Source organism: Epinephelus fuscoguttatus, linkage group LG20 (assembly GCF_011397635.1).
Source record: "Epinephelus fuscoguttatus linkage group LG20, E.fuscoguttatus.final_Chr_v1".
Lineage (NCBI taxonomy): Eukaryota > Metazoa > Chordata > Actinopteri > Perciformes > Serranidae > Epinephelus > Epinephelus fuscoguttatus.
In genome coordinates, this window is record NC_064771.1 from 21,929,201 (window position 1) to 21,952,070 (window position 22,870).

At 41.7% G+C, this 22,870-nt stretch overlaps 1 protein-coding gene across 1 annotated transcript; it reads left to right on the top strand.

Annotated features, from left to right (window-relative positions):
- LOC125880870 (synaptic vesicle membrane protein VAT-1 homolog) lies at positions 1 to 21,433 on the top strand. The gene is made up of 6 exons (XM_049563678.1): positions 1 to 652; positions 12,973 to 13,180; positions 17,330 to 17,500; positions 17,621 to 17,710; positions 18,022 to 18,260; positions 19,745 to 21,433. Exons 1-6 carry the CDS (start codon positions 257 to 259, stop codon positions 19,931 to 19,933), a joined length of 1,293 nt encoding a protein of 430 aa, XP_049419635.1. The 5' UTR covers positions 1 to 256; the 3' UTR covers positions 19,934 to 21,433.
- Positions 21,434 to 22,870: the final 1,437 nt, after the last annotated feature.

Sequence of the window (22,870 nt, forward strand, 5' to 3'; positions counted from 1 at the left end):
CCGTCTTGACGTCGGTCACTTGTTGAGCGGAGCGCACACACACAGGAAACCACGCAGCAATAATCTCATTTTACAAACGATACGTGTATCTGTAGTGAGGGAGTGTTTCATGTCAGTTTACAGCAGAAATATTTACATTAAATCAAACTGTTTCATTTTTATTTGAGTCTTTAATTTTCTAAAGAAACGCCCAAACAGGCTGAACTACTGATCTGGACTGAACCCTGCAGGACGCTCCGAACAAGTGATTGTCATCATGTCTGGTGAAGAAGCTCCAACTCAGCAGGAACAACCTGAGCAGCAGCAGCAGCAGCAGCAACAGGAGCAGCAGGAGCAGAAACCCGACGACCCTCCGCCGCAGGAGCCCGGGAGCAGCCCTGCAGCAGCAGGGGAGAAGCCCCTCTCTTACCGGGCTCTGGTGCTGACCGGGTTCGGGGGTTATGATAAAGTCAAGCTGCAGGTGAAGACGCAGAAGCAGCCGCAGCTGGCGGCAGGAGAGGTCCTGGTGCGCGTCAAGGCGTGCGGGCTCAACTTCGCCGAGCTGATGGGCAAACAGGGGCTGTACGAGCCGCTGCCCGCCCCGCCCGTCACGATGGGAATGGAGGGATCCGGGGTCATCGAGGCAGTCGGGGAGGATGTGAAGGACAGGAAGGTGAGTGGAGGCCTGCTGAGAGTGCACTCACACCCACAGCATGCCACTGAACCCACGGACATACACAGTCATGTGCCGAGGAGCTGCTCAGGGTGTAGTTTGGGTTTAAAGCAGAGTTTACTGGAGTGTTTCTGGACTGAAAATCTGCATCCTGCTGGTTCCCAGTGACACTGAAGTAACACTAAATCTGATTTTTCCACTTTAGTTTTCCAATTTCTTTGGTGAAAGTTGTAGACCAGGGGTGTGACCAGGCCACATACAGCCCAATTTAACCTCAGATGGGATGGACCAATAAAACCATTGCACAATAACCTTTAAGTACCATCAGCTCCAATATTTCCCTTTTTTGTGTGTAAAGAACTGCAAATACAGTCTGTAGACCTTCATCCTTTTACAAAATAGATGAGTCAGTCTACATCTGACTGTCATTACATGTGCATTTATCCACACATCTCCTGATACAGACTCTTTTTGAACCGAAGCTGCTGATTGACAATATTTTGCATAGTGTTCAGTATCTTAAAACAGAGCCTCTGAATCCGATTTTACATGAAGTCGGCATTGTATAACTTGCTCCTGCAAACTGGCACATCTTGGTCTAGTCATGTAGTGGTATCAGATTGGACCCTTTGGCTGGCCAGTTCTGGCCCACAGAAATCAAGAAAACCTTCAAACTGTTGGCCTGTAGATGGCAGAAACCACGCCCATCACTTCACTGAGTATTCTATCTATGAATAAGTTCCTCTTCTTACTAGTGTCACAGTGAAAAAATAGGGCTGGGCTATATTGATAAGTGTTATCAATAGTTGCGCGACTACAGTAGATACCATCTTGTAAGTGTGGTCTTCCTGGTTTTCAGGCTGCATTACAGTGAAATGATGTGGCTGTCTGAACTGACAGACTGTTCCAGCTGTTTTATTACTTGCCTCTATCCACTGACTCACTATATCCACATTACTGATGATTATTAATCAAACATCTTGCTGTGTAAGTATTTTGTGAAAGTGCCTACAATATTATCGCAACATTGATATCGAGGTATTTGGTAAAATATATTGTGATATTCAATTTTCTTCATATTGCCCAGCAGTAGTTTAGATTATATGCTTTTCAGATCCCCCAAAAATGGCCAGAATTATTCAATATTTTTGCTACTGATTAATCATAGCAATTAATTATGAATCATTCTCTGACATCTGACTGATTATCAGAATAGTTCCTGATAATTCTCTGTCTATTGACCAAACATTTAATCAACTGTTTCATCTCTGTATCTAATGATGTCATCTACTGGTACAAACAGCCTTAAAGTAGCAGTGTGTGAGATTTAGTGCCATCTAGTGGTGAGGATTGCCAATTGCAACAGGCTGAAATTTCTCCCATTTGTTCATTTTTGAGGAGGTTTTTACCAGGAGCTGAAGTATCCTCAGAGATCTCTTCCTTTGCAGAACAAACAGACCTGATTTAAACCAATAAAAAAAACTGAATAAAGCAATTTCCCGTTAAAAAACAGTGTCTCTCCTACACTGTTTGACTCGTCGCTAGCCCAGCACCAGCTAATGTGTGTTCACCTCTTTTCTTTGATAACTTGGTGCTTTCACACCTACCCTGTTCAATCGAGCTCAAGTTTGTTTGCCCCCTAAGTGCAGTTCGTTTGGGCAGGTGTGAACACAGCAATCGCCAAAACTGAGACCTTCTTGAAGAGGTGGTCTCAGTCCGGTTCCAAACGAACTCTGGTGCGGTTTGTTTGTGGTGAGAACGTATTCCGACCTGGATCCGAACCAACTGCAGTCACATGACACATTGTTTGGGTTAAACATGAGCATGGTACAGTCCTGGAGGATTATTAATGTGCACCTCCTCCTGTACTGCCTTAATATGCACATTCAGCACATCCAATGCATCAAAACATTGTTTTCTAGTTGGAGCCGCGCCTCGTTTTCAAACTGTATGGTTTGACTAAAATGAACAATGACAGCAATATAGTCCACGATGAGCAGCGCTAAAATCAACCTGTGTAGTTGTCCCTCCATTGTGACATTAGAAAGTGTCACATTTATCTTGCAAGCGTACTCTTCTTCAGCGTTTTCCCCACATGGAAATTCTGACCAATCAAGAGCAGCTTTCTCGCACAAGGCATTTCATCTGGTCTGCTTGTAAATGCTGCCGTGAGAACACGAACCAACTCTAGGCAATTATGCAACTCTGTAACAAAATTAGTCCCTGATTTGGATCAAAGCAAACAAAGATCCAGATGTTCAGGAGGTTTTTACCAGGAGCTGAATTATCTGCAGAGGTCTTCTCCTCTCCAAAACAAACAGACCAGGTGGTTCAAACCAGTAAACGTACAAAATCAGTGTTTTTCCAATGCTTCTCATTGTGGAGAGCTTCTTACAATTATGGCTGACTTGAGAATCTGAATGGCCTTATCTAGAGACAGTGTTTGGTTTGTCTGTTCTGGGCTACTGTAGAAACATGGCAGTGCAACATGAAGATCTCCATGGATGAGGACATGCTATGTAGAAATGACTCATTCCAAAGTAATGAAAACACAACAATCTTTTATTTAAGGGTGATTATAGACTAAGGAAAACATACTTATTATATTATATTCCATTTCTGCAAATATATCCCCCCAGTTTCCTGCACACTGGACCTTTAAAGCATATTCATTGTGTAAGCAGAGTGAAAAAGCAGAACCTATCCTCATCAGTCTGATCCGTTAATGTGATGTGGTCTCCATTTTAAAAAGCAGGGTGGAAAGAGGTTTTCTTGCAGCAAAATGTAACATTGTGGCATTATGAATAGTTCCAGTGTCTGATTTACAGCGTGACCTTGAAGTGTGTTTACATTCTTCTTCCCGGCACTAGAGTACATTTACCTTCCCCTTGATAAAAGCTTTCCAAAGGTCAACTTTTATGGAGTTTTAATTTATCAAGTGTCTGATAAAAGGGTACAGAATATTTATGTGTGTCCTTTTAATCCAGTCAGCTGCAGGCTGCTCTGTGTGCAGCATACAGGCACCTGATTCTCTGTGGTTAAAGCACATTTTCTTGAGATACTGCAGAGCTGATATCAAAGCATCAAGAGGTCTCTGGGTTTATTTGTACAACAACATATAGAGGATGAAACCAGAGTGACTCATTGCAAGCAGTCTCCGTGACTTCATGTCATAGCTTTTGCAAAAACTCTGCAGTCTTCACTCAGAGGCTCAGATGTATTTACTCACACTGGTACAATAAATCAAAGAAGCCGAGTATTGAGTCTCTTATGCGTACACTCATACATATGGAAGATGCAAAACACTCATATTTGGATGAGCAACAGGGCTTTTCAGCTGTGTCATTGGGTTCATCAGAGCTGCGTCATTTGTTGTGTGTGTAAATCTCAGTAACAGATGACTCCCATGCAGAACTCTCAGAGGAACTCCGATGATTTTTGTCCTCTCATTTTCTTCCAAAAAATACATCATCCTTCCATAAACTGGAGGAGATTTTGGTTTAGGATCTGAATATGTTAAACTGTGATATACTGTCCTGGCTAATGTTTGCAAGAGGAGTGGAACATTCAGGGAGCTTTGCCCAGTTAATCATTGTGCATCCTAGCTCCAGTTTGTGTCATGTATTAACATCAGAGTGTCCTCAAAGACTCTTCTAACCATCAGGATGAAAAATTTTGTCTGTTGCATGATAAAAAACTATAATCTAGTTTCCCAAGTTGTGCCTCCTCCTCCAGATCCAATGGTAGCTGCTGTAAATGACGTATTGACCGTATTTTTTGAAGTACCGTCAGTGCAGCTGTAAGTCTTGTTAAAGGACTTCCATTTTGCGAAGATCGTTGAGTTTATAGTGTCCCACAAAATCAGTTGCTTAGCTCTGTTAATACATGACAGGCACAGTCTTTGGCTTTGTGCATCCTAATCTATAAACAGATATCTGATACGTGTGCAGAATCTGTAGGCAGTGGTCCAAGACTTTGGTATCAGAAGTGTTCTGGTTTCTGTTTCAAGTCTGCCCCTTTGGACTAGAAATCCCGCTTTAATGGCAGGTGAATAGTACGTATGGAGAGGCTTAACACATTGGCCGAAATGCGATCTCAAAACCCATCGGCCAATGTGTGACAAAAATTTAGCTTCGTATCAGCTTATTTAAAACAAAATAATAAGCATTTATATTCAGATATCTGTTCATAGAGATGAGCAAGCCCTCTGGAACAGCACGTGGCCAAATCATAGAACTATAACTTTCGGGTTCGTCACGTGATGCCATTGGGCCAACAAAGACTTTTCCAATAGACTTACATTGTGAAAAAGATATCTGTAAATAAGAAGATTCTTGATACAAAATGACTCGTATCACTGCCATGATTTGATCCATTCGGACTGATAACTAGACTATCGAACTCTGTACTTTTAAGGCTTTCGACCAAATTATCTCAGTACTACCAAGTACCGATTTACATTAAATTCATTGGTGCCGAATGTCGGTACCTGAGACCACATCTGTGTGAGAACGCCAGGTTTAGACAAGAGGCAGAAAAGCTGTGAAGCACCCCAAAACTGGAAAATCAGTCATGGAGTTCTGCAGCCTCTCCAGTGGCTTCCCAGCAAGCCAAAGCTATGACTGCCATGATTGTTTCAACATCTGGTCTATTTTCTTTTCCATATTCATTTAGTAACAGCCAAGTATCACTGCTAGACGGGCACACACGCTCACAAGCAGACAGATAGAGACAGAATATTAGCTCGAAAATGTGATTTGTGCTAATACAGACAAAGTAAAGTACTGAAGAAAAGTTACTATTGGTTAGAGGTATGGAATTACAGGTACTGGAACCGGCACTGATACTGGTTCAGATGTGAACCGTACTCAACCTTACTGATAACATTGTGAAAGTCTGGAAGATCCGTAAGGATGCCCCCGAAAGTCGGAGATTCGAATCATCAGTCGGAGACCCTTCAGGCAACTGAGATTGCTTCAAGTCGGGCAGTCTCGTCAGTGTGTTTGCAGTGTACTTCTGGGGATGTTTGGGTTCCCATATTTTGCTGCGGAGTGAGCACTCTCAACTTTCACGCTACTCTTTGCATACAAACAGGCAGCTGCACAAAGGAAGAGAGGTTTTACACCGTAAGGTTCCAAGACAACATTATCTTCTTTCTTCTGCTTGGAAGCGAATTTGCAGCTCGCAGCAACTTAATACGACACAGTTTCTGGCTTTTGTTTGATATCTAGTGTCGTCAAAAAATGTTGTAGCACATTTCCGACCGGTCAGTAGCACAGTTAGCTTGTTTACAATATCACCTGAATGCTGCTGTCACACTGAACCCTGTTTAAACTTTAAAACTTTATATGGAAAAAAAAACATAATCTGATTCGACTGGCATAATTCTGAGTCGGGTACAGCCCTAAAGATCCACAACACTGAGTAATTTTATCCCCATTGAAGTTAGCGGAGGGCTAAACTAGAAGTTAGCCCCTTTGCCGGCAAAGGTCTCTGCTGCACCTGCTCTATGTGTCCCATAATGTGGATGATCTGGGTAATTTTACACCTGGGAAGTCAAACTTTTTGGCTTCATACAACACTGAGCAACCATCAAAGGAATCAACAGAGTCCCACCTTCAACGCTGTATCCAGGTCTCTCTATGCTTCCATGGAGATTAGCCAGAGTGACTGGTGCACTGAAGAGGAAATCTTTGCGGGGATATCTACATTGGCCGTTGCCCCCAAAGACTTATGGTCGTCAAACCAATAATCAATGAGTTTCGAGACTGTGTGCATCCATTCATGCACCACCACCCAATTTTGCTTCAGTCAGTTGTTGACTTCTTTCAAATAGAATGTTTTACTGTTCACCTGTCAATATGAAGATAAATAAGATACACTGAGGTCACTCTTCTTTCAGTCGGACAGGTCTTTTCTAGACTGTTAGCGTTTTATAGGCTATTGTTGAGTTTGAAGTGTGTTTTATATTAACAAAGCTCCTCCATATCCCTCTGTGTCAGTATGGAATTTCCCTCCTCTTCCTCCTCCATTCATTACACTCCCACTCCCCTCATTCCTCCCTCTATCCTCTCTGTTTTAAAGAGCAGGAATCCTATAGAGCGACTGGTGTGTCTCCAAGAAAAAAAACTTTTTTGAAAGGACGCAGAAAAACACCAGACACCACAAAACACCAGATGCAGCAGTTCAGGAAGTGGTAGGATATTAAAGATCCCAACTAGGTTAGGTTTAAAATGTATGAGCACTGGGAGGAAAATGGAAAGTGGACACGTCTAGGTTCAGAGTCAAGATGGTGGGGGTGGGTTCGGTTGGTGTGAGACTCTGGGTGGGACTGCAGTGTGACACATTGGCGCGCAGAGCAGCAGACAATCACATTAAGGGAAGCCAAAGTGTTTACAGAGAGAGGCTGATCCTGTTGTAGCCGGGCTCGAGCAGCAAGGCTTCTCCATATGAGGACGGGAGGGTGTGGCTGCTTCATGAGACGCTTGGAAAGCAGTCAGAGCAGATGTGTGATGTAGGATCCCATTACAGCTTCCTGACTCCAGATCCAGCACTACATCGTCACAGATGTCTCTGGATAAAATGAATTGATGGTTGATGATTATAGCTCGTAACTTGATTAATATTTGGAAGTCTGGAGCAGGGATTTCTGTGTTTAACTGAAAGAAAGTCATCATCTCTCTTTCTGCGGATAAACTCTTTAATCAACTTAATGTTGTGTGATCAGAGGATGTGTCGCAGTGTGTTCAGTATTCAGCTCAGGGCAGTGCACGCTATCTGGTCAATTTAAAGCAGATGTCTTTAATGTTTTAGAATTAATGTAGGCCTGTTTTAAATAATCAATCTGCAGTGTTGGAAAGTAACTGAGTAGATTTACTGAGGTACTTGTTCTTTATGTTTTTCTTGGAGTATTTCCATCTTCTGCTTGCTCCTTTTATATGGCAGCTGTAGCTACTTTTGACTTAGCAGATGGAGATTTTACCTAAAACATTTATCATATAAATATGCATTGATAAAGATTAAACCAGCTTTTTTGGCTTGTGTACCCCAACAAAAAATGTCTGATATCTATAAACAGATATCTACATTTGTATGCAGAGTCTGTAGGCAATGAGACAAGGTTCCATTCACTACGCATGCGCAAGAAAGTCGACCATCACAACAATGGCGGACACCCTCTTGAATTTATCAACGCTTCCCCATCATAGTGTAGATTTACTGTAGCAACTACACCTTGTCGTCCGTCCAGACAAACATTCGCGTGGTTGCCATTTTGTTTGTTTATACATCGGCGCTCTGTAGAAGGAAGCGTAAGCGTCACACACACAACATCACCGCCAACTACTGGCCTGGCATGTATACTGCAGTGGATCCGTGTGCACGGTGATTGTTATCAAAACGTCGTCTAAACGCGGAACGTTTTTCAAAATGAAAATGAGAAACGATTCTGTTTTCAGTGGATCGTTTTTGTGTAAACATGGCCTGAGTAGTATTTGATTTGATTTTGTTTGATTTATTTCTGGAAGACGATAAGACAGTAATCCTAAGGATGACATGCTAAAGTAAAATACTTATTTCCAGCATGGTCCTTGGTGTTTACACACAAGAAACAAATAAACAAGCAGCAGACAATCTCAGACTAAAAATACATACAGTAAATAAGACACAAAAATATTAACTGAGGGCTTTTGAGTGGGCTTTGGTTGCCTGCAGCTAAACGTGTGAGCGAAAGAGGCGGAACACATTGGCCCAGATGCAATTTTGGACAACGCCTGATCTTATCTGCATTCATATGCAAATATCTGTTGATAGAGATTAGCCGAAACGTTGTCAGGACCTGTATCAGGTTGTTAATCTAACTGTAAACAATGAGCAGCACACAGAAGAGGAAGTCTTCGCCCAGATATTCACTGGCTACAGCGGAACCCCCAAAATATTGGGTGTTGCCCCCAGTGGTTATATCATCGTCAAACTGATAGCTGATGAGTTCAGAGATTGTTGGAGCCCCAGTCAACTTTCAGATGTCTATGAAAGACACGTGGTTCTCAAATGGTTACATTTAACCAACAATTTGAGGCACAAAGAAGTAAAATTGTCAGTCAGGGGCGTGTCCACCAAAGCGTTTTTTTCCTGAGGCCAGCATATTTTTTCAATTCTTTGTGATGGAAGTGCTGCGTATTGAAGCTACGCTGAGTGCCAGCATGACCAGATTAACCTTGGGTAACACTGAGCTCGTCACTGTCACTTTTTACCCACCTGTTTACCCAATCACAGTGGAGGAGTGACAAATACCACAAAGACCAACCAGCACATCTTACAGATAGAACTGCTGAACAACAGCAACAATGGAGGAGACATTGAACTGTGTTAATATACTGTGTGTATATATTTGAGGTGTGGGAATCACCAGAGGATCCATGCTATGATATTATCACGATATTTGAGTCACAATACAATGTTATTGCGATTTGAAATATGTCAGGATATGCTGGGTATTGTGATAGAATATATTGTGACATATTGCGACCTCTCTCCCTACGCGCTTCAGCCTTCCCTTCATCCAGAGCAAGTACTTTACCTTGCGCTGACATTTTTGCTTTCACAGACATTCCATATCTTAGCAACCAGACACAACCAAAGCGTCTCAGCTGATAAAAACACTGCGCCTCCAAAGCGCTCTCAGGCGCTCCCAGCTGGGTGTTTCCTGAGGAGCGCCTGGCGGTTTCAGCTGGAAAAAATGCTTTGGAGGTTATGGGGCATTAAGATTTGAGAAAAGTCCAAAAGATAAGAAATAAGAAAAGAAAACAGACAATTGTGCAGCAAAACTGTTCTTCAGTCCAACCACATTAATGATTTCATGACCCCTTGTGACCCTTTGATGGGCCTGAACCCCTATGAGGAACCCTTGAACTTGAATCAATATTTAACGATTGATCAGTTACAGTGGACATTTTTCTTCTGAACAAGTACTTAGGTACATTTTGCTGATGATACGTTACCTTACTTTTACTTAAGTAGGATTCCGAATAGAGACCTTTGACAGTTGACAGTTTTTTTACATTGTGGTATTGGTATTTAACTTGAGTAAAAATCTGAGTAAGTCTTCCACCACTGTCCCTCTGTATGGTGAAAGTGGAAACAGACAACTTGTCAACATTTCCCCCCTAATGTTTCCAAGTTGTATTATTGTTGCGCTGCTGTCACAGAGCCAAGCAACTACCACAGTGTCCTTAGTTACCTCTGTTGTTTCACAGCTCACCATTTCTTGCTTATAGAGAACCAATCTGAATGCTGATGGTGTCATTATTTTATAGACGTTACATTGTGCAGTCAATATTGTAAAACTTGTCTATTTCCACTTTAAGTTTTGTTAAACAAAGAAAGCACCGTATTGATGCTTTTACTTTGTCTGCTGTTGGGAAGAGTTTGACTAGTTTGACAGTGATAATTACATTTGTGCATAAAGGAGGCATCAAGAAGTGACATGTCTCAAACTGTGTTTATATTTTCATGCATTGATATAAACAGCAGGAAAACTGTACAGTCTTACTGACTTTGCTGTGACTGATTAAAATAAACAGCAGGTTTCCACTCAAACTTCATTGTCCTACTTCAAACATCACTTGAGTTACCTCAGTCCATGTCAGCATTCCAGGAACTGAGCTCAGCCCTTTTTAAAATGACTATCATGCATTTTTGAGGTCATCCAGCGGCTGTTAAAAACTGTTTCATAAGACCAGAGGTTGAGAAACTTAATCAACCCCACAAAGGAGCATCTGAGTCATCTGAGGTGGAAGTCAAAGCTTAAAAACTGGAGCTGTTGGACTTATCTCACTGCAACAGACATATGCAAAATGTGTTTATGTGTGAATGTCTGTTTTTTTTCTGTGCATGTGTGTGTAAATATTTGTGTGTGTGTGTGTGTGATCTGTCTATTGTGATGCGTTTGTGTGCAGCGGGAAGTGGGTGTTGCTCAGCACTCTTGAGGCTGTTTTTACAGGAAGCAGTGCAACGTTCACAATCAGACTGCTTTCCTGAGCCTTCACTTTTTTGGCAACTTTCGCAACCCCAGTGATGCTTTTATAATAGCATGTCCTTGTGGAAGAGAGCAGCACGCAGAACAGGAACTACAATTCCCATAAGCCCCCTTATCTGAAGTCATTTGAACACAAATAGCTCAGGTACATGCCGCAGGTTTGGTGTTATCCTGTTTAAAACATATGTAAACTCAACTGAACTGGAACAATCAGTCAATTAAAGGAAAATTAATTAGCTTTTTTTTTTCAATAATAGTTTTTGTGATTTTTAAAGCAAAACTACAAAACTTTTGCTTCTTAACTGTGATGATTTTCTGCTTTCCTGCGTCAAATATGACAATAAATCATATATATTCTAAAATATTGGTCAGATCACACAATTTGAAGACGCCACCTTGGGCACAATTTTCACTATTTTATTAGAGACTGTACATAAAGATAGACGACACGTCTCCACCTCTCACTAGTGTACAAAAATGAAGCCAAAATATCCAAGACATTGGCGCTGCCATCTTGCACTTGTGATGTCATTTGGAGCCAGAATCTACGCAGTAGCATTTGGAGAGTGGAGCTGCAGTATTGGATTCCCTCCATACACTTGCCTGACCCAATCACCAGCAGCGCTGTTGATTGCCAGCACACAAATTGACACACAGCTATCAATCATGACATCACAATCTGTTTTTATAGCATAGAATAGGGATGCCAGTTAATTTTGCTTCCAATAGGCCGACACCCATTAAATGGTAACTGACTGGTTAATATTTTTTTTTTTGGAAAAAATATACACAATGACATGAAATATAAGAGGCCTTTCCTTTTAGTCCAGCACTCAGTTGGCTACAGCATTGTGTTTCAAAGCACTATTCATTTAGAGGTGGTGAAATTTAAATATTTTGTGTCATAAATGTCTGATCATTTATTTTATACTATTTTGGCTTTGCTGACAGACAGCCAGCTAGCTGTGTTAATATGCGGAAACCAAGTACCCATGGCCGATCTCCAGTCTCCACTGGTTAGCTAATGTTAGCCTTGGCCATTAGCCAAGTGCACCACTTGGCCACTCATTTGGCATTTATGGCTGGCAACCAGGATGGCATAGCTGAGAAAACATGATGGCCATTGGTTTGCTAACGTTAGCCTTGGCTGCTCTGCACTTTACACCACCCAGGTTGGGTAGGAGCTAGCTAGTAGCACAGCTCATTCAGCGTTTACGGCTAGTAACAGGGACGGCATAACTGAAAAAACATGGTGGCCATTGCTTAGCTAATGTTAGTCTTGGCCGCTCTGCACTTTGCACCACCTAGGTCGGGTGAGAGCTCGCTCGTAGCCGCCAAGGCAACCTTCCAGAAAAATGAACGACTGAACTGAACATTTGTCAGTGTGATAAGAACTACCTAAAATGACAGAAACTATCTTTGGGAAAACATTTTTTGACTTGTACTTTGATCGTTTTTTTTGGCTCGTGTCCCATCCGCTAACATGGAGCTGGTGGGGTTAATGACCAGTACTGCAGCTAGTCACAAGGGGGCGATGGAGATGTTTTGGCTTCACTTTGTTGGAGCTGTCATGCCATCCATCTTTACAGTCATTGTACTTTATAGGCCAAACAATAAATCATTCAAGAAAATATTAGTTGTGTAGATTGTAAGGTAGGGTGGAGTTAGACGAAAGTGACAAAGGAGAAACATATTTATTTTTTCATATTTTTTGATTTGTCTTTATGTATTTTTCTTTATTTATTTCTATTTTATTTTTTAATGTATTTTTATTTGGTTTATTGATGTAGAGTTGTGTATCATTTATATTTTGTGAATATTTGATAAAGAAAGTGTAAAAAAAAAAAGAAAAGAAAATACTCATCGATAATAAAAAAAAAATCATTAGTCGCAGCCTTCATTTCAGTTGTTCAGATGTGGTCTTAATGAACCCATTAAACTTTTCAAAGAATTTGAGTTCAGTTACTTGCCACATATCACAAGGTGACTCTGAAAGTCATTGCTTTGTGAGGATGAATGTGCATGTTGACAGAGCAAAGCAGTGGTGTAATAACTTGCCCTCGTGTCGTTCAATGACAAAGACACATCAGATGATTTCCTGCCTGCTTGACCTCAGTTTGCCATTTGACGGCACCGTAGACACGAGCAAAGTGGTGGTGACACGAGAAATTGAGCACATGGAAGAGGCAGTTACTCCTCATGTTCACACATGAGTCTCACTCACACAGTCAGGACACTCACCATTACCATCATCATCACCTTCTCCTCCTCTGCCCTCTTTCAGGTGGGGGATCGAGTCATCGTATTAACCCGCAGCGGCATGTGGCAGGAAGTGGTTGTTGTGTCCGCCAACCATACCTTCCCCATGCCGGAGCAGATGAGCTTTGAGGAAGGTGCTGCTCTCCCCGTTAACTACATAACTGCCCACATGATGCTGTTTGAGATGGCCAACCTGAGGCCGGGCAAGAATGTGCTTGTCCACATGGCAGCAGGTAAGACACACACTGACGACAGTGAACACATAACGCGGGGAGCGTCAAATTGAAAAAGACAGTAAAAACAGCAGAAACAGTATAGATGATAGAGTAACCAAAAATGTGATTTTAGACAGGATTGATTTACAGCTCAAACCTAATCAGTGGTCTCCATTGTGTTACATGGTTAGACAGTCTATCACCCATGATTTCAAACAAACGTCCCCCCAGTCTCCGCGGAAACCTGTGAAGAGTCACACACCTCGTTCACTCCAGGTCACTAATCACTTCTCTGAATGCAGCCGCATTTCTGTGCTGAAAATGATCAGCCGAGGGACCGTGGGTCAAGGGGGGGAAGACATGGTGTGTGTGTGTGTGTGTGTGTGTGTGTGTGTGTGTGTGTGTGTGTTATTGTCTCATAACAGCTTATTCATAAAATGGAAAACAGGATCATTATCAGGCACGGTTGCTTTGGTAACACCTGACATTTGAAAAATTGGGCTCCAACACTGAAACAAGCAAAAACGTTTCATTTCCTGCAGAGAATTGTGTGTTTAAATGACTAATGTGTCGTAGTAGTATTCTTTCAATCACAGTAGGATGGAAAAAAAAAACAATAAAGTTGGACCTCTACTATAAATGACAGCTGTAATGTGATATGATTGAAAGCTCCAGATCAGCTACTAAATGAACCTTGTAGTGGGATTGTTTCATCAACTGCTGCTGTTGTTAAAATTTCAGCACATTCTAATTTAAGCTAACAATCTGAATACATTCCTGATTGCTCATACATTACCTGTCCTATATTGTCATACACTTTATATATATTGTGCTCTATATTATGTGAAGTAATATTTTAACCGTAGCAGTAGAGACACACCCTCTGATCATTCTGACTTGAGGGTGTGACAATCATGAAACTGGCAATGAATAAAACATCTTCAAGAAATCTAGTGTGCACTTCTGTGGTTTAATTATGGCAGTTTGGGGAATTTTGACAGTGTATGTCCGAAGTTGTGTGCATACATAAATTAGAGATACATATTTCAAATTAAAAGCCTGCTTTGTAGTCACTAGTTATAACAGATAAGCATCATTTCTCCGCATTTAAAGGTAGAGTCTGCAAGTCTGGAAAACACTCAACACCAAACCAATACACCCGACCCGTCAGTGCTCCTTCAGAAGCTCTACCCCCTCAAATTCTCGGACGTGTACTGTATCTTGGGTTAGCAAACTCTTCGTCTTCGTTGATAACACTTCTCAAAACATACTTTTACAGTGAGTTTTTGTACAGTAAATCTGTTGTGTCTTTTATCTATTTTATTACACACAAATCGAACGTTCATCAATGTTTTCTTACATCAATTTTTTCGTACTCTGCGAAACAAACCACATTCATAAATAAAAGGCCTTAGACAATATTTAAAACCGTTAATTTACTAATGCCTGCACTTATTTGATACCCTTTCAAGCTCGTCAAATATTGTCAGGAGTATTTCACCATAAAAACGGAGTGTTCCAGTCCTAGCTTAAGGCCAAAAAATATCCCCTTATTATTTTCAAAGTACAGCCCCACAGCAGTGGCGGCTAGATGTATATTGGTGCTCCTGGATGCACTGCCCTGCAGCACCCCACACCACTGTCCTGTTTCCAGCTTCGCCGCCCCCTGGAATTACATGCATTTTTCTCCCACTCGCTCTCTGCTTGTACATACCAGCTCCCACAGCAGCTCCTTTTCTCTGCTCCTACAGCAGCTCGACTCCTCTCCTCACCATTGATGTATAAAGAGAACTCTGTCACTGTTGCTGTGTTTTGTGTGTGGCAAAGAATGGATGAGGAGAGACTCATTGAGGTCGAGAAATATCTCGAGCTTAACGACCCACAGTCCTTTCATTATAAAGACAGTAGCCTAAAAGATACTGCCTGGTGACTCATAGCTCTGGAGATCAGCAGTTCGGGTGAGATTTAATTAGAGGATCTCTACACATGGTTGTAAGCTAACGCATAGGTGGAGGAAGTGCAGATCTTTCAGTGAAAGTGGTGATAACTTTGTCTGTTGACGAGCTGCAGTGCGACACATCCAGTGTGTGCTAGGGGCAGCTCTTGATGTGCGCCTTCCAGTGTGTTTTCAGCTTTACAACAATTTTGGTCTCCATTGTTTTTATTGAATCTGCTGGTAATGATGGGCACTGCCACCAAGTTTTGGTGCCATAAAATGTTACTAATGTTGATATCAGGCATCCAGGGTATACAAAAGATTCTTACTCACAACCAAGCAGGTGTCAAGGTGGCATATCTAGTCTTGCTGAAAGATATTGCCAGTTTGTAATGTGGTCACGAACAGCCGAGTCTCACACTGTTCCTTAAGTTAGTCTGAAGAATTCGGCGGCAGCCCTTACCTACAAAAGTTCGCAAGTCTCATTGTCTCCCCAGACATTTCTGTTGCCGTCTGCGTGTAAACAACCCTTTCTCTTTACCCTTGCATGTTTGTATTGTTTCGGTTTCGCGCCAGTCTCATGATAGAAACATCAACACGCCCACTTGCTTGTGTGAATTCTCCGGACAATGACCTGCTGTATTCACACATCGGCTCAATCAGACATTACACGGACTTTGCACTCGGGAGCTGGCAGGGTGAAGTCCGATCCAACTGATTCAGACATTTGTGTTCTCACATACAGCTCCTCCAGGTAGTGTCTAGATAGGTTCAGGGTTGCATGTGTGAAAGGTATTTTTGTAACATTGTACATGTAATTGCAAGGGAAAGAATGTTGGCAAGGTAATATCTCCTATGTCATTTATGTTTCATGGTGTAGCTCTGTTCCTCGTGTGCGAGGACGTGGAAGAGGGAGAGTAGAGAGCAGAGGAAGAGGAGGAGGTTTTCTGCCCTTTTGCTGTTTTTCGGCCATCTCTCCTTCCTTGACACGTTAGCATGTGACAAAATGTGGCTTATTGTCCCCCCTGCTCCCTCTGCCTTTCTCTTTATACATCCACCGCCTTTCCCTTGTCATGTGCATGAGCGCTAACGCCCCCTTGTGCTGTTTGGCTGGAAGAATGTTGTGTAGCTTGTTCCCAGCCGCTTTATTTGTTTACCATTTATAGAGCCAGGGTGTGCACCCACAAAACAGACCATGAGGATCTCCTCAATCGCTGAATCTGACTAAAAGAATCATGGATAAGAATGTCTGATTGCACCTTTAAAATTCACGTCAGATGGTGGCGGGTAGAAGAATGATTGTTCGTCATCACCTTCTTTTAATCACTATCTGCAGCATCTTTATGGAAACATTTTGCTATGTATTCGATATACTAGCTTTGCATATAACCTCAAATGACTCCGTCGCCTTTTTAATGAGTCACAACTCCTCATGCCATTTTCGCCATCTCAAGCTGTTGTTTGTTTGACACTATTTATTGTGTGTTTAAAAGATGTTAAAGCAGCAGTAACTCACAGAGCTCAGTGTTTGTCAACCGCTCTTGAGTCCAAGTGTATGGGTCAGTTAATGTCAGCATCCAGCATCACGGTCCAGTGCTCTGCTTCTGCATCAGAGACAGGGGGGCTCTCAGAGGCTGCGTTTCAGTGTTGAGTGTGTGGGCGGCTGTCAGCTGACCTGTATGAATCAGACCACACGAGGCGAGGGTGAAGGAGAGGGCAGGAGGGATTACTGGTGAGCCTGCACACCCAGGAAGCCGTCGTTGTGAAAAACCTTTCGCTGTTTAACGGAACAAGAGACTGGAAAGCAACGTTTGCTATCACAGTTCCTCGATCTTCCGGGGTTTCAACTACCCTAAAATTGCATCATTAATGCCACTGTCGCTACTGGAGTTGTTAAAATGAATCTGACCTAAATCCCACCACTGCTAAAGGTAAATCTGCCTCACATGTATGACATTTAAACCCCTTAAAATCCCATACCCATGTTTTTATGACTGTTTTGTTCATCATGACATTGAAATTTTCCCCAAATCAGCTGCACATGATTCATGTCTTTTGAAAGTTCCAGGTCTCTTCCAGAATTTAAAATAAACTTCTGTGGTTTTTGAACAATGTTCGGCTCCACAGCATGAGTTTCAATTGCCCGAACTGAACAACACATCCCTGCTGAAGGTATTATGAGTGAAAAAGCACTCACAGCCACTGTATGGACATTGTCTGCACATCTGTAGGTGGTGTTGGTATCGCTGTCACCCAGCTGTGTCAGACTGTGCCAGATGTGACCGTCTTTGGCACGGCGTCAGCCTCCAAACATGAGACCATCGCCCAGGGCGGCGTCACCCACCCCATCGACTACCGCACCAAGGACTACGTGGAGGAAATCCGCAAAGTCAGCCCGAAAGGTGAGAAAACACACAACTGCTCATACTGCACATTGTAGTGTTCAAAACCTTACCTGCCCTGGAAGGTTCATATTTATATATTTAATGTTAACAATATTTTTGTGTCTTTTGTTTCCGCAGGAGTGGACATCGTCCTTGACTCACTCGGAGGTTCAGACACACAGAAAGGCTTTAGTTTGTTGAAACCTTTGGGCACTCTTGTAGTCTTTGGTAAGATTTTTTTTAACAGAATAACATATTTCAAAGGATTACTTGCGTCTCACTCAGTGTATTTGTATTTAATCTATGTTTTAACTTATTTTTTAAGTAATTGTAAGGATACTGTTTTCTATCATTTAAAAATGAATAGAATTAAATGGAAGCTAACGCAGGTGAAAAGTCTCCTGAAAGGACGGTACACCCCCAAATCAAATCATATTTTTCTTCTTACTTGAAGAGCTGTTTGTCAGTCTAGATTGTTTTGTGTGAGTTTCCAAGTGTGTGGTTTTTAATGTATCCCGTTTTGTCGTGCCTCATTCTAGGCGTGGCCAATTCTGTGACGGGCCAGAAGAAGAACCTGTTGGCCGTGGCGAAGACCTGGTACAACCAGCTCTCCCTCACCACGCTGAAACTGATGCAGTCCAACAAGGCCGTCTGCGGCTTCCACCTGGGCTACATCAGCGACGAGCAGCTCATCAGCAGGACGATGTTCGAGCTGCTGGAGCTCTACGGGCAGGGAAAGATCAAGCCTCGCATCGACTCGTGCTTTCACTTTGAGGAGGTTAGTTTGATCACATTTTATGAAATCTGGAGGCTTTTCTTATTTCACAGATTGTACTCCATTGATTCCTTTCCTCACCTCCTTCCCTTACATCTAAGTCCTGTATGCAAGCAGAGGAGGCAAGGAAGAGACACGAGGAGAGAGGAGTCGGGGCACCTGGCTTCTAACAAAATGAGACATCTGTGCTTTGCAGTCATCATTTTAAAGCAACGTCAGGCACTTTTGGCAGGCTAAGGGGTTTCTATGTAGCGATATCATCATGCAAAAACTTCCGTCAGGGGAGGTAATTTAGCATTCTGACGCTAAAACCGACAAACTTTGACCAGAATGTGAATGTTCAAATTGTAATACATAAGGAACACCACCGGGAAACTACAGAATAATATGGTAACCTTAAAAGAAAACAAAAATAATGTACCCTACATTTAATTAATGAACTGTAGAGGCTAACTTTCGATGTACCTTGGACACTACCAGGCAAGCTGCTTCCGGTCTTTTTGCTAAGCTAAGCTAGCTGGCTGCCGGCTATAGCTTCATATTTATCCTATAGACATAAGACTGGCATCTTCCCTTCTTAGAAGAGAAAAGAAAGAGAAAGCAAATAAGCATATTTCCCAACATGTCGAACACTTTAAAGGTTTAAATAAAAAAGAAGTACTTGATGTTTTCTCGGCTCAGATTATTCAGAGACATGAGATGAATGTACATCACACACGAGGAGCCCCACTGAAGCTTCTCCTGCGTCACAGCCTTCTGGTGTTTTCCTCTTTTCCATCACTCATGTGTGGCAAACCTCCGTCCCCCCATCAGATGAGTCTGTACTTAAGGGCCGTTGCTAGGTGACGGTCTAAATTGTTGCCGTGGCATCCACTACTTACAGGGATGTCTCTGCATTTTGAGTTTCTCTGGCTGCCTTCAAGTATAGACAGGAGAGTGATGCGAGACGATCCTGGCTTTGTGTTTGCAAGCAGGAAACGGATAATAGTTGAGGCAGGAAATAATAGGAAGTACAGATTACGTATGGTGGAGATCTATAGCGTTGATACTGTGGCCATTGTTGTCATTAATCTTGCTACTCATTTCCACCGATGGATCATTAACATGTTCATTTAGTCACTGCGAAACTGGCTCCATTAATATTTTCTACAGGAGATTTTCTTTTTGGTTTTATTCAGGGGTGTTTTTGGTGGATTTGATTTATTTATTGATACATTAAATCCAAGGGATAACATTTTTTTATTTATTTTATCTTTTTTTTTTTTTGGATTAATTTTATTATTTTATTTTATCTTTTTTTTTTTTAATTATTTTTTTTAAATAAATAAATACATTTAAAGTAAAATACAGTAAAAAAAATGCATTACCTAAAATTTAATAATACATTTTTCCTAAAGCACAAATTACATGTGTACAATTGAACCCCAGAGTAAGAGGAAAAAATAACCTATTGTTCACATCCGTTCTGCTGCTCTGTCTGCTCCCAGGTGACTGATGCCATGAAGCGCATGCACGAACGCCAAAACATTGGGAAAGTCATCCTTCTTCCTGAAGTGAAGAAAGAGGAAGAGAAGCCAAAGTCCAACCCTGAGCCGGTAGAAAATGTGGAAAAAACTGAAGCTGCCGTCAGCGAGCAGAAGGAAGAAACCACAGATGAAGTAAAAGCCGAGGATTGAGTAAGATGTTTATTTGAATGATATTTTCAAGCACTTCCTGAATGAGTTCCCTATTGTTCACTTGTCAAAAAAAAAATGAAGAAGAAGAAAAGCAAGATGACATGAAATGTTTGACTTTGTCAGTATTTTCAAATGTTTATGGAGATTTTGTTGTGCAATATGTCTATAGTGTAGTGTCTGTGTTGGGAATACTTGTGTTTTTAAATAAAAATTGAGTGTATTCTGTGACATTACGTGAGGAATAATGTAATCTGATTACAGATGGATGTTAAATTTTAGGTCCCCATGACAACAGCTCAGCAACAGCAACAAACCAGGGCCGGGATCTATGAAACTTGGTCGAAAAAAATAGTCCTATACAAGGACTCATGAGTAAAAAAAAATATGAATAAAAAGCCAGACTCTGAAGCTTTGATTTTTCATTTTAAAAAAAAATCTTAAATGAGTATAAAGAAGAATACTAAAGAAGTATAAAGCAACAGCTCAAAGTGAGAACTATGAAAGTATTTAGTCGATGACATGCTTAATTGTGCTGCAAAGGTCGACTAAAAATGAGGCATTTCCATAAAATGATTACTGGCAAGCAGAGGCGGAGCAGGGTGCTGCTGCTGGAGCTCCAGCCCTGAATGTTTTCTCAAAAGCCCCAAATCTTTAAGGTTTTCAAAAATACCAAATTCTTCCCTGACCTATGTTATGTAAAAAAAAAACGTGTTAAAAACAGCAACAACAGACAATTTTTGCCTCTTTTTAGGCAGCAGCAGAGAAAATTAGTCCTCCTCAAGATTTGTTTTGTTCTGGTTTCAGAATGATGAAAACAGTTGGAGAACAATTAGATTCAAAGCAAGGAAAATATAAAAGACAACCTGGTCTCACTCCAAAGTCGTCGTAATCTGGCACTTGGGCAGTGACTTGTGGCATCAGACGCTGACGAAAGAAGCTGTCCTTTAACGTCGGCATGATACGCTGCCGGTTGCCGTTATAGTTTAATGGCTCTTGGAGAACATCGACTTTCATCCAGGAGAGCGGTGTTCGCGTCCCGTAAGATCCTAATCCCAACCACGTGCTTTTGTTGCCTAAACCCAACCACGTATGCTAGTTGTTGGAGGGAAAAAAAACCATCAATTTGCGTTGTTGTACTGATGTAGTGCGTTTATTTCGAAAGAGACTATATGTAAACGTTAAATTTCCTGTGAAAATGGAAGTGTATTTTGAAAGAAGACAATGCATGTAACAGGCAGAACTTGACACGGCATCCCAGAACATCAAAAACCAACACACCCAGGGTACCTTTCACGTCGTATCTGGAGATATGACCAAACATCAATATGTGACGAGGTCGGAGTGAGAATGTGTTGTAAAAGAAGCAACAGTCACAGCGACAGTGTCAGTGTTCGAGGAGCCAGACTGTGGTGTCAGTTGTATTGGCGTCAATGGGACAGGCACTGCAAATCACACTTTAAAAGGATAGTGCACCCAAAAATGAAAATTCAGCCATTATCTACTCACTCATATGCCGATGGAGACTCAGGTGAAGTTTTAGAGTCCTCACATCCCTTGCGGAGATCCAATGGAGAGTGGGTAGCAGCACAACTGCACCTAATGCAGGCTGGGCACCCCAGATTAAAACGTCCAAAAAACACATAATTGAAACCACAAAATATCTCTGTAGCATGTAGCTCTAACTGCCTCTCTGTGGACCGCGCTCATGTGTGTGCACTTGCGCGAGACCGTGAGACATGGGCACCGCCTTCATGTCTGCGCGCGCACATGAGTGCAGTATACAGAGAGGCAGTCAGAGCTACAGGCTACAATGAGGCTAAAAACAGAGTTCAAATGACGTTTTTCCAAACAACTTTTTATGTCAGGGCTTCAGGACACTTTTGATCACTATGGACGAGCAGTATGGAGATATTTTGTGGTTTCAATTATGTGTTTTTGGACGTTTGAATCTGGGGCGCCCAGCCTGCATTAGGTGCAGTTGTGCTGCTACCCACTCTCCCCTGGGATCTCCGCAATGGATGTGAGGACTCTAAAACTTCACCTGAGCCTCCATCGGCATATGGATGAGTAGATAATAGCTGAATTTTCATTTTTGGGTGCACTATCCCTTTAACCCATCATATCGTTGTTGTTTTAACTTTGACTGAAAATCCTTTGACCAGATTAAAAATACACATCATGTGATGCTTACTGACATTTTTTATGAAAATATGCGCATTCTTTTACCTGCAAACAAATCATGGCTCTGTCCGTCAGCTGCATCTGAGCCTCTGCTGGACAGAGCCATGATCTGATCTGATTTTTAAGCATTCCAATATTTCACGAGGTGAAAAATAGTACATATAGCTGCTGTAAATGGGAAAACAAGTCTAGCAACCCCCCATAGATTTGGGCTGAGCCCTTAATATTAACAGTATCTGTCTCTGTCCCTGCCAGCAAGTTTATATATTAAGAATAATTTTGATTTGATCTTTCTTTGTTTTGTTGTTCAGCCTTTTACACAGGAGACATTTTGACTTGTCATAGAAGGAAAAAACAGGTCTATTAAATAACATTAATGATGGCTGCATTCCACTTGTGGGAGGTGGTCCTTGTATTGTGCACGCTGGCTGGCCATGATGTTATCAGTTTCACCTGTGCTTTTCCTGCTAGGAAAATTCAAATTGTCTGCTGTGAGAAAGGTTCATTGTGTCATTTTGAGAAATACGGACACGTTTAAGATGGAAAAAATAGTGACTTCATACATACTGGCCCTGGTTCTGTCTTCAGAGAAAAGGATTGATCAGCACACTGACCTGAAACACATTCCCTGAACTATGTGTTTTTAGTTTTTCCTGTAGTCTGTGTCATACCTCAAATCTGCCAGTGTAATCAGAATATATTACTTTTGGTAATTCTTTGGATCCTGTTAAAGATCATTGATTTGAAGTAATGAGT